The sequence below is a fragment of the Coptis chinensis genome, chromosome 5, assembly GCF_015680905.1.
Source record: "Coptis chinensis isolate HL-2020 chromosome 5, ASM1568090v1, whole genome shotgun sequence".
Lineage (NCBI taxonomy): Eukaryota > Viridiplantae > Streptophyta > Magnoliopsida > Ranunculales > Ranunculaceae > Coptis > Coptis chinensis.
This window is the reverse complement of record NC_141460.1, coordinates 37,456,911-37,468,415: the sequence shown is the minus strand read 5'-3', so window position 1 is coordinate 37,468,415 and position 11,505 is coordinate 37,456,911. Positions and strand designations below refer to the sequence as shown.

At 37.7% G+C, this 11,505-nt stretch overlaps 1 protein-coding gene and 1 long non-coding RNA gene across 2 annotated transcripts; one reads left to right on the top strand and one right to left on the bottom strand.

Moving 5' to 3' along the window:
* Positions 1 to 944: 944 nt before the first annotated feature.
* LOC147497441 (uncharacterized) lies at positions 945 to 3,227 on the bottom strand. Its single transcript, XR_015194847.1, has 3 exons — positions 3,206 to 3,227; positions 2,148 to 2,203; positions 945 to 1,112 (listed from the first exon to the last, which is right to left on the bottom strand). It is a non-coding gene; the product is annotated as an uncharacterized LOC147497441 (long non-coding RNA).
* Positions 3,228 to 10,378: 7,151 nt separating this feature from the next.
* Positions 10,379 to 11,410, top strand: LOC147497440 (uncharacterized). Its single transcript, XM_086562892.1, has one exon. The coding sequence runs from the start codon at positions 10,379 to 10,381 to the stop codon at positions 11,408 to 11,410; it is 1,032 nt and encodes a 343-aa protein (XP_086419018.1).
* The last annotated feature ends 95 nt before the right edge of the window (positions 11,411 to 11,505 follow it).

Below are 11,505 nucleotides of genomic sequence, written 5' to 3'. Positions count from 1 at the left end.
CTTGACTTTGAAATTGAAGAAAAAAAAATAAAAAAATAGTACTTGTAAACTGACCAAAAACAGTGCATATCCTTCAAAAATAATATTGCTACCTTGGTCAAGTATGTTGGGGTTCAAGATTTAAAGGGTGGGCAAACCTGAATAACATAGAACACGAGGAATAAACTACCTTTTTAAGATAGAGCCTACAACAATGACCAAATGCGAGATGATGCCATTGACGATATCGACACGTCAAGCTTGCTGGCCAAGGGGTACATGTTTAATACATGCATGAGCTGATTATTCTTACTGAAGTGCAAGTGATGCAATTAAAACAAACATAAGCCTAGTGTATTGTCCACATTGTTGTAATGTTGGTCTAAGACACAATGACAAATAAATAAGATACACTACTGCCACTACTTAAAAAATGGAAAACAATTCAAAGTCATTTGTATGTAAATCTAGATTTAAAACCATAGAATGGTTGCAAGCATTTGTTAACAAACTTAAGTACTCAATAACATAAAAGTATATCCACTTCACAAGTAGCATAGTTAAAAGACAGATTTTGGAACCTACCTTAGTTTTGCATTGCATATTACAATTGCAAGGATCAAAAACAGAATAAGAAACAAAATGGTTTTAAAAAATGGAACAGGGCTACTCGTTGTGAGCCTAAAAAATAAGGGGAAAAAATGAAACAAAATGACACTTGATTAGTACAAAATGTCAAGGCAAACAAGCAATGAAACTTAGAAGCAGTTACTCGCCTCATATAATCCAACAATAAAAACATAAAAACCATGCTATCTAACCATGATAAAAACATAAAACCATACTTATTATCCAAGTAATAAGTATACTAATAAGAATAAGAATAAAAAAACTTACAGCCATGCGAACCTTCTTAATAAGAGCCATGGGTTTCCTCTTCAAACCTCATTTGAAACATAACGATGAGCACGCGCAAAGAAAAGCTTAACCAATTCATTAGTACCCATATCCAAAAGCTGGTCCATATCCACTCCTCGGACTGCAAACTTCCTAACTGTTCTCCTCTTTGGTGTTGCTCCTCCTACCTCAACCTCTGAAACAAAAATGAGACCTTGTAAACTAGGTTTCAAAAGCTGCAGAGATAAAAGAGAGGGTTGTGTTACTATGGTTTTAAGTAAGTAAAATGTACACCGAAGTTGAAAGACCAACATTACTTGAAAGAGTGCAACTATTACACTAATTATATCTGCGCTTAAGAAATAAAGTGCAACTACACAAATTACTACTCCAAAACTTTTTAAGTAAGGACATAAATCACATTGGTATGGTTATCCAAAAAAAAGATAAGTTAGGTTCATCATTATAGAATTAAACAATGAAACTTGTATAAACAAATAGCACCAGGTCAAGAACCGAATTACTAAGCCAATACAAAATATTCATATAACCAAGTCAGCTACTCAAGGAAACTTGAAACTAACAATAGTAAGGCCACGAGAAGTGTGGTAAGATCTGATGGTAAAAGGAAAAGAGCAACAGGTATTAGATATAAGTACTAAAAGCTTTTTATATAAAGGGACTAAACGTATCCAACAGCCCCTTCCCTATAATTTATCCTTAATTAATGAAAGAGGAACCAAGTGTCCTATTAGTGACATCTGAAATTAGTAAAATATACTAACAAGACATATTCTTGTGTCTAACTCTAACAACCAGTTGCTGCCACTATGTTTAGATTCATCCAGAAACTCACAAACATATAAGATAGTTGCTTCAGAAAATATTATTCATTATTTATTTAAGTTTACTCCACGATGAACTTAAATATAGCAAGCACGACACAAATGAAGGAATAAACAGCATATATCCACAATGATAAACCTAAATATAGTAGTAATAACTTGAGTCAAAACTAAGTTGCAAAAGAGGCAAACTTCTGCTAATGTTATTTCACTTGTTAAGGTTAGCCTTTTCAAATATGTAAGTGAATGAGAATGCTCAGTGACTAAGATTAAAGACCTCCACTTGATGTATATAAGGTTTACCCATAGGTATCCCATCCCTTGGTAACATAAGTTTCTGAAGAAGTAAGAACTTTTTTTAATTTGCCAACCACATAAAAAGAAGGGCAACAACCCTAACAAATACATATAGAAATAGACACACACCTGGTAGCCGAACCCCAAAAAACTTGGATAGTCTTCTCATGATAGTTTTATAATACCTGCAGGACCACAATGATTCTCTCACAATTGGTTCAAAAATTGTGTATCTGAACAAAGACAACAATATATAAGAAACTATAAAATGACTACTAACAATTAAATATACTTCTCTTTCAATTAGAACTCGGAAGACACCTTAACTAGCTAATTGAATTTTAATCTACCAATATAAGTGTCCCCATCAGGCCATCAGAACTAATTGGGTTTCCAATAAAACTACAAGAAAAACAAAATGAAGGAAAACTAGAATTGATACACAGGCACACAACGGTTTACTGACCATAGAAGCAACTCTTTAAATACACTCTTAACCTCCACAATTTAACAAGTCGACAACGATTATGCCTAGAAGAATCAAATAAATAGTCCTCATTTATACTACAACATCAATCAGTAAAACAAGAAGAAACATTCTTTTAGAACATAATAACAACTCCTGTTGTAAACAACTTACTACTTCCTCCATTCATCTAAGGAACAAGGAAATTAAGGAGGGAAAAAAGTAGAAAATAAATCTACAATGGGTGAAATTAAATTATCAATACAGGCTATAACCAAAGTACTGGCTAATCAGAATGGCAACTCCGAGAGAAATAGCTAAAAGCGAAGCAACCCAAGTCAGTATCTCAATTATCCCATGTACCCTTTCTTTAAATGGGTGACTACAAGAACCCATAATTAAAACTGTATAAGTTCCCATGGAAAACACGAAGTAAGAACATACCTAGAAAGGCAACTCCAGCCAATCGAGAAAGCAAAGCAAGGGCAAGAATTTTCCCTCAACCATTATCTTTTAAATCACTAAATTCCAAGCATAAAATGCCTATAGTTCCTTAAACCAGAGTAAACACAAGTACAAGCAAACATAAATTTTTCAAACACAGATATCCTTGATTTACAATCTTGAATAGCCATAGCCATAATGGACAACATACAAAAGGATGAAAGATACAAACAGAGGCAGCTAGGTACTGAACGGTTAAACAGCTTGAACATTGTACCTTTGGAGGTTGCATCTCAAGGTGAGTTACTAGAATTAATTTGTTCAGCTTGCTTTGCAGCTCTATGATCCATCCACACAATGATATTTCTCCTTGCATCACCACTCCAAAAACTGCATAAATAGTCTCTCCAAAGAAAGATCCACAACTTCAAACGAAACAAAGTTGTCCCAATATTAGGCCATGAGCAAAATGTGAGTAATAAAATAGTGATAGATTACAAATCGAGAGAACAAGTAGCTACAAACCCCACACTACTAACTTGTGCACCATCAATATTTGCTATAGAACATGTTGATTTCACCACGCACATATTGCATGCCATATATCGGTTGAAGATTGCTGGTTTTAACATAGAAATGTAATAAATATTAAAACATAGAGAGAAAAAAATAATATAATATATTATTATATGTATCAACCTCAATGTAGTCTCCTTCCTTCCATATTTTTATTGGACTACTTCTTGTTCCCGAAGCTTCCCAGTTTAGTTAAACAAACCTACGTGTTAACAAAAGTAAAACGCGTTTGTTGTTTATTAATTTGATGAAATGGAAAATGAATGTTACCCTTACGATGAATGTTACCATCGATGAATCCAGTTGTGAAAAGTAGCAAAGCCCTAGTTTCTTTTCCCAACCAAACCCAAAAAAAAAACTAAAAATTTCCCAATTGGGAGCATAAATTTAAAGTCCAAAAATTATAGTTCCTACAAAAATATAATTTCCCCAAATTTATCAACAAGAAAATCAAATAAACCTAACTTGAACAGTTCAAGGAGCATAATTAAAACAAAAAAATTGGAAATTCGCTAGCTAGGGTTTGGGGTAGAAGGAGAGAGAAAGCACATCAGGAGAGTGAGAGAGAGGAAGCGTACCTGATTCTGAGTTGACAAAGGAGACGGGGAGATAGTGTTTGATGGAGGCTTGAAGACTTGAAAGAGACGAGCGTAGGAGATATCGACCATAACCAGTTTTATTTAATTGTAGTCTCTTCCGTTAGTTTTGTATATACCCTTTTGCACTTTATGCGAGTTGTTTTTTATTTGTTCCTAACGGACACAATTGTTACCAAACAATAAAATGATATTTTAATAGTAATTGGAAAAATAAATTGAGATATACTAACGAATACAAGAGAACCTAACAGTTATGTCCGTTAGGAAGGCAGTGACGGATATATGTGTTACAAATGAAAATTTTGCTGTGTTACAAAATGCCCATTGTGGTGTAGTGGATAAGGGGTGCGATCTTGACCCTTGGTTTTTTAATCTTTTAGATGGATTAGGGCAAAAAATCAAACCCTACACGTCCTCAATGAGCCCATAATCCAGGATAGGGGTGTGCACGGGTCGGTTCGGGTCGGGTTTAGGCTAAAACCAACTACCGAACCGACCCTGTCGGATTATGTGCAATAGGAACCGAATCGAACCGATACTCCATATGTAACTAATCCGAAACCGAACCGAATAATTTCCAACATAACCGGTGTCCGATCCGAACCGATTATTTCACGGTTTTAACTGATATTAACTGAATCGACCATAAACTGAATATGAAGATCAAATCAATTTAAAAACTAAATTTGAAGATCTAATTAAAGCAAAACCAATGGATTGAATGTGAATCTGCAAACCGAACCGAATAACCCTTCTTCTTAACACAAACCAAACCAGAACTTGAAAAAACAACAAATTAAATCCACTAACTCCATCTGAAATTATCCACCAGCGAGCAAGTAGGGTATCTTTTTAGAGCCACCTACGTGGGTACGAGGTATCCTTTAGGACCCTTCCCTTCTAGCTTATTTGTTGTTGTTCGTTTGTTTTGCATAACCCAAAAAAAAAAAAAAAAAATATATATATATATATATATATATATATATATATATATATATATATATATATATATATATATATATATATATCAAAACAAAGTTTATCGAGAAGAAGAGAAAAAGTATAGATCTGGAAAGTATAGATCTAGAGAGATCGAAACTCCACCACTTCAGATAGTTGTTTTTTCAAAGTCCACCACTATAATTGTACTTTATTAATTTATTTAATATTTATTAATGTGTAGGTGTAGAAACCTGACTTTGTCTAAATTGGTTAGGACGTGGGACCATGAGACAATAATAACTTAACTTTATCAAATACAAATATCACTAATCGAGACAACTTTTGCATTAAATTAAGGTATAGCGGGTCGGGTCAGTTATTTTCTGTTATCACAAATATTAACCGATCACCGAACCAACTTAGTCGGTTTTGCTTTATTCCAAACCAATCCAAACCGACATGAATACATAACCGACCCATTTGACACGGTTCGGGTTGGGTCGGTCGGTTTTGTCGGATATATCGGATTTTTGCACACCCCTAATCCAGGGTTTCCAAACATGGCTCCAAAATGGCATATTCTCTAGAATATTCTTGATTTTTGGGATCAAATCAAATCAAACAAATAAGGAAGGTTCTCTAGGTTTTTGGAAACTTGAGAATGGTCTAGAAACACTAATGAAAACGTTTGACATGAGCTGGATCCACAGCCCACGAGCACGGATCCAATAACCACAAAAAAGCCCATTTTGACCACATTTTCAATGCTACAAATTTCCTTTGACCGGGTCAAAATTAGGCAAACTCTTCTTTACAAAAGTTGTTCATGAATTCATTAGGAAGGCCCATGAACTCTTAAAAATATCCTTGGGTCGAAAACTTATTCTAATAAATCGTATTGCACTGAACAGCGAGCACAACATGCTGAAACGGGATATGGCAAGATTAGGGTTTCTAAAATCCAAAAGGAACCTAGACAAGCTTGTACTCATTTCGAAGGATTTTTCAAGGGGAATTCAAATATGAAATAATCTCATCCAAAGAAAGAGTGGAAAAAACGAGATTTGGGCTCCATAGGGTTACAGGGGCATTTTGTTCATTTTCAACTCAAAACTCAAAAAACAACAAAACTTTAACCATAGCTAGAACATGATGAGGATAGTCTAAAGACGCTAAAATAAGATGAAAAGAAAGAAGTTTGATGTAGAAATGAAGTCTCTAGAAAGCAAATCACCTTATATGATTATATTTAATTCAAGGCAAAATTGTGAATGAATTATGTCTAGGGTGCAAAAATGGGGTGTCTACAGTTGCCCCTCTTTGGCGGAGGTTGCTTGCAACGGAACGGCAAAGCCATGGAGACACACCATTTTTGCCAAGCTCCAGCCAAAAGATCTCATGCAATTTTTGAAAATTCATTTGAAAAATATTTTTGAAAGAGGGTCTTTCCCTGGATATTTGAAACCCTCAATTTTTTCAAGTTGCTTGTGAAAGCACAATTGAAAATGGTTGTCACTCAAGAGAGGATGGTATCGTACCTTACAAATGTGTGTTTTACGCCTTACATTTTTCCAATACTCAACCAAAGTCTCACACCTTCTAATGCGTGTATTTTACACCTTACATTACATCAGTGTGTACTAGGATAGTGGCGCTTAGGCCAAAAATGGTGATGGATAAGAATGAACAACTTTTTGAAATCAAAGGACAATTTTTTATTTTTTATTTTTTTTTAAAATTTGATATTTTCAAATTCATTTTGGAAAAACTGGTAAAATTAAATGAATAGATCAATTAATTCATGATTTTGACTTAGATTAAAGATTCTCATATAATGGTGATAACCAAATACTGATGAAAGGAAAAACTCACCGGGGAGAGGAAGAAGATCCACTGGGGATAGGAGATTCTAAAGAAGATGGACGAAAACATAGACAAACACTGCTGGGGAAGATAAGAGATGTGTTGGAAATGAAAGATGTATGTTGGGGATGATGATATTTGAGTTCAATCAATCAATCAATCAATTACGTTCAAGTACTCAGATTGGAAAAGACTGTCACTATGAGTTCAGGCAGATCCATCCATGAGGCTGTCAGTAAAACTGACATTGTTCTCGTGAACAATTTTAATGTTGCACAAATGGAGTTACCGAAATGATACTAATGATCAAGTGGTTGCCAATAGTGCGATAGAAAGAACAAAAACTTGATGAATAACTTTCTCATACTGGAGGGCAAGAATCCCATGGTACTAACATTCATCATTTTTTTTTCAACTTAGTCAACTGTCAAAACTGGGTGAACTGGACCAACCAAGTCAAACAGCTCAAGAACCGAGTTAATCTGATCAAAACCAACTCAAACAGGTCAAACCCTGGTCAAACAGGTGAAAACTGGGTTGACTGGACCAAACTAGTTGAACCAGGCCAACCGGGTGAACTAATATAATCGGGTCAGACACTCGGACTTATACAAACCCAAAAGAAAACGGGTCAAAAATGTCAGACTAGATTGGACAAACAACACTAACTCGATCTTGTATCAAGTTAATTTACTAAGCCCAAATAAAGGGACCTAGCCTACCGCCTGTGAGTACATCCCAATACAAAGTCGTACCGAGAGCTCTCCTGCGGCTAAAAGCAGTGCTCTTGTTTCCCCCTTCAACCAGCTCTTGTTTTCTAAAGTTTTTGGCTAGCTTGTTTTAGAGACCTAGTGTATCATTTCCAGGGTTATATGCTTGTGCTATGTCCTCATTCTGGTAAGGATGGGGGTTTGGTTTGCTCGGTGAAGCATATCTGTTCTTGCTGCTTTTCTTTTTCTTTCAGTTTTTTTTTTAGATTCCCTTCCCCTTCCCCCCCCCCCCCCCCATCCCTATAGCATAGGTGATACATAGGAGTCAGGTTTTCTCGCTTGGTTTGTATGGAAGCCACTGACGAGGTTATGGCTAGCTCGCCAGAACAAGAGGATCCAAATAAGGAAAGGATAGAACAATTACAAGAAGAGATGAAAAAACTGTTTAGCACCAAAGAAAAGAGGATGATTAAGATAGCATGTAAAAATACAGAGGAAAGCCACCAAGAAAACAAAACCATGATAGGGAAGTGGTATGGTGGTGGAAGAACGATCTCTCTTCAAGATATGGCGGATGACCTTCACCAAAGCTGGCAAACAGTGGGAAATACTAAATTGGATATGATATCCAAAGGATACTACAAGCTTGATTTTGACAAAGAGGAATAGTTTGAGCATGTCATGAGCAATGGACCTTGGGTGGTTCAAGGCTTTATCTTCTCGGTCAAGAAAGGTGTCACAATAGATACGGTTACCACTTCACAGAAGTTCGATCTAGTGGACTTTTGAGTTCAGATCTCTGGTCTACCAAGTGACCGGATTAACGAAGAAAATATCAGGACAGTGGAAGCAAGCATTGGTAAAGTGAAGAAGGTTGATATGACTTGCATATCTGAATTTAAATACACGGTGGCTAGAGTCAGAGTAAGCATGGATATAAAGGAAAGATTGCTGAAAGGTATGGAACTATGCACCGAGGAGGGGGAAGTGATTCAAGTCTCATTCAAATATGAAAAGCTAGAAATCTTCTGTTATTTCTGCGGATGCATAGGCCATGATATATATTTCTGCAGTAAGAGAGCAGCATATGGCATGGAGATGTGCAAGCTTGGAAGTTCCCCTCAAGATATCAAAAATAATTTCTCCTTTATGCTCCGAGCAAATGTGTTCTTCAATGGGGTGGCTAGTGCCGAACCAACAAGCTAGCATCTTGATCTCTGGCTCTCCACAGAAACCCAGGCCAGATCAGATCCCAGCTAGAAATAGGTCCACCCCGGTGAGACGTCTTTGGCTTAATAGAGGTACTCTATCATCACCCCCCAAAATTCTGTCGGAAAAGAGGGTGGCAGACGTTAGTAGAGGAGGCACGGAGGAGATAGATGTCAGAGAGACAGGAGTCAGAACGGAAAGATCAGAGGAAGTGCTAAGGGTGTCAGTGACCATTGGAGATTCAAGGTCAGAAGCTATTTCAAATTCGAGACCCTTAGATGGAGGCCCAGTCACCAGTGATATAGCCCAAACTGGATTAGGTCTAGAGAAGAGATGTGGCAACATGGAGTCGGATATTGGGACTGAACCAGGGCCTGAGATAGAAGCCCATAATTGGATGATTGTTAGTTGGACCCCTGGAGAAGACCAGATGGAAATGGGTAGTGAACCAGGCTATCAAACCCACGATCCAGTCCTAGGTTCAAATACCAAAGAAGGGTTGGAAGAGGGCAAGGATAAGGTATGGGGAGATGGGAGCGGGCTATCTGGAGACCTAGGAATAATAGAGGCTGAGAGTGGGTGCATTGGAGATCGAGAAGATCAGAGGCAGTATCACGCCTCGCCGAAATTGGGTGAACCTTTTCCCCAAAACATTATTACAAATCTAGATTTTCTTGCTAAGGATAGGGAAGAGCATGCGCTTGCATCTGTGGAGTTGGGGAACCCAAAGTTTCGGTTTATTGGGTTACCTACTCGAGGGAGAGGACATAAAGTTTTGGTTTCAAAAGGTTCCAGAAAAGGGAGACTAAAAAAGGGGCTACAAGATATACATAAGCAGCTCAGTGTAGGAAGTAAAAGGAAGTCAGTGAGTGGGGTAGGAACTAACAAAGCAACAATGGATGATGATGGGTGGCGTAGACATAGTGAGAGACTGGCTCTTAGACATTCGAAGAAAGCTAAGAGAGAGGATGACGATCTAAGAGCAAAAGGCTTGGGGCATTTACTGATTCCCGAAGATGCACCGGTTATTGATGTGTCAAGTGACTCAAGAGAATATAGGGATCCAGCAACACCAACCTTTTCTATGGAGTCAAGTGGTCAATCAGGAGAATCTAGCTATGGAGGAATTTACAAATGAGTCATAGGAGGAAGTCTCTGTGGGGTATGCCCCTTTGGATCTAATCCAAGGCAGCCAGGAAAGGGGGGGTATGAGTCTGATAGAAGCGAGGCCAGGTCCATGATTTTTCAACCTCGGCCTTTAGCTATAGACGACTCCACGGTGATAAAACTCCAAGATGAAAAAGGAAGTAACCAAGGTACTAAGGAGAAATGCAGAAAGAATGAAGAAGGATCTGACGGAAATAGTGGGGATGGGAAATCCAACAGGGAGAGCTTTGAGAACAGTGGAGAAAGTCATGAAGACCAAGGAAAAGTTTAGAATAGGAAAGGTCAGGATATGGTGAAGAAAGACAATGCTATGAGCAGTGGGAGTCTGCAAGCACCTCTCCCAGGTTTCGCGGTGGCTGTCCCAATATAGCCACCTCGGTCTCCATGACGATACAAGCCTGGAATTGCCGGGGGATCGGTACCACCACGGCAGTTCAACAACTAAAGGACCAGATAGGAAAGTTCAATGTAGATATAATATGTTTGTCTGAGACCAAAACTACTAAAGAAAGTGTAAATAGGCTGGGTAAGAAGCTGAAATTTAGTGGTGTTTTTGCGGTGCCAGCCCAAGGGTTAAGTGGTGGGCTAGCTATTTTGTGGAAGGAAGACGTAAAGCTGGAAATTCTAGGAGCATCTCGCAACCAAATCACAGGTAAAGTTTTAAATTATTTCAATAAGGATCCTTGGTTCTTTACTTTTGTGTATAGGGAACCTGTAGCCCACAATAGACATAAAGTGTGGACTAAACTAAGGGAGGTTGCCCCTTTAGTTCCAGGTCCTTGGTGCCTTTTCGGTGATTATAATGCCATATCTAGCCTGGATGAGAAGATTGACGGTAGGAGTAGATTAACTAAAAGCATGCAAGAGTGTAAGAGCTTAATAAATGACTTGGGTCTGGTCAATTTGGGTTTCAAAAGACCCAAATATACCTGGAGTAACAACAGAAAACCTAAGAACCACATTCTGGAAAGGCTGGACAGAGCCTTAGCTACCCCGGAATGGCTAGGGGCCTTCCCTAAAGCCCAAGTCAAAACTTGGGCTACTGCTATCTCTGATCATATCTCTATGTTCATAAATTTAAACAATTCTAAAGAGAAGTTACCCAGACCTTTCAAGTTTTTTGATATGTGGCGTAATCATGATACTCGTATGGAGGTTATAGAAGAAGCATGGAATTCGATATCCTTGGGTATCCCTGATATCAACCTCCTAAATAAAATGGAAAAAACTAGGAATAAGCTGACTATGTGGAATAAACATGTCTTTGGTAATATTTTTACCAACATTAAGGCTACCCAAGCTAAGCTGGACTCAGTGCTGGCTAAGCCATTCAGCATTGATAACTACAGCAGAGCTAAAGATCTCAAAGAGGAGCTCCTTGAGTGGTATAACAAAGAGGAGGATTTCTGGAAATAGAAATCTTCTAACTCTTGGCTTAAGGATGGTGCCAGGAATACCAAAAATTTTCATATCTCCACCATTTATAGAAGACGGAAGAACACCATTGAGAA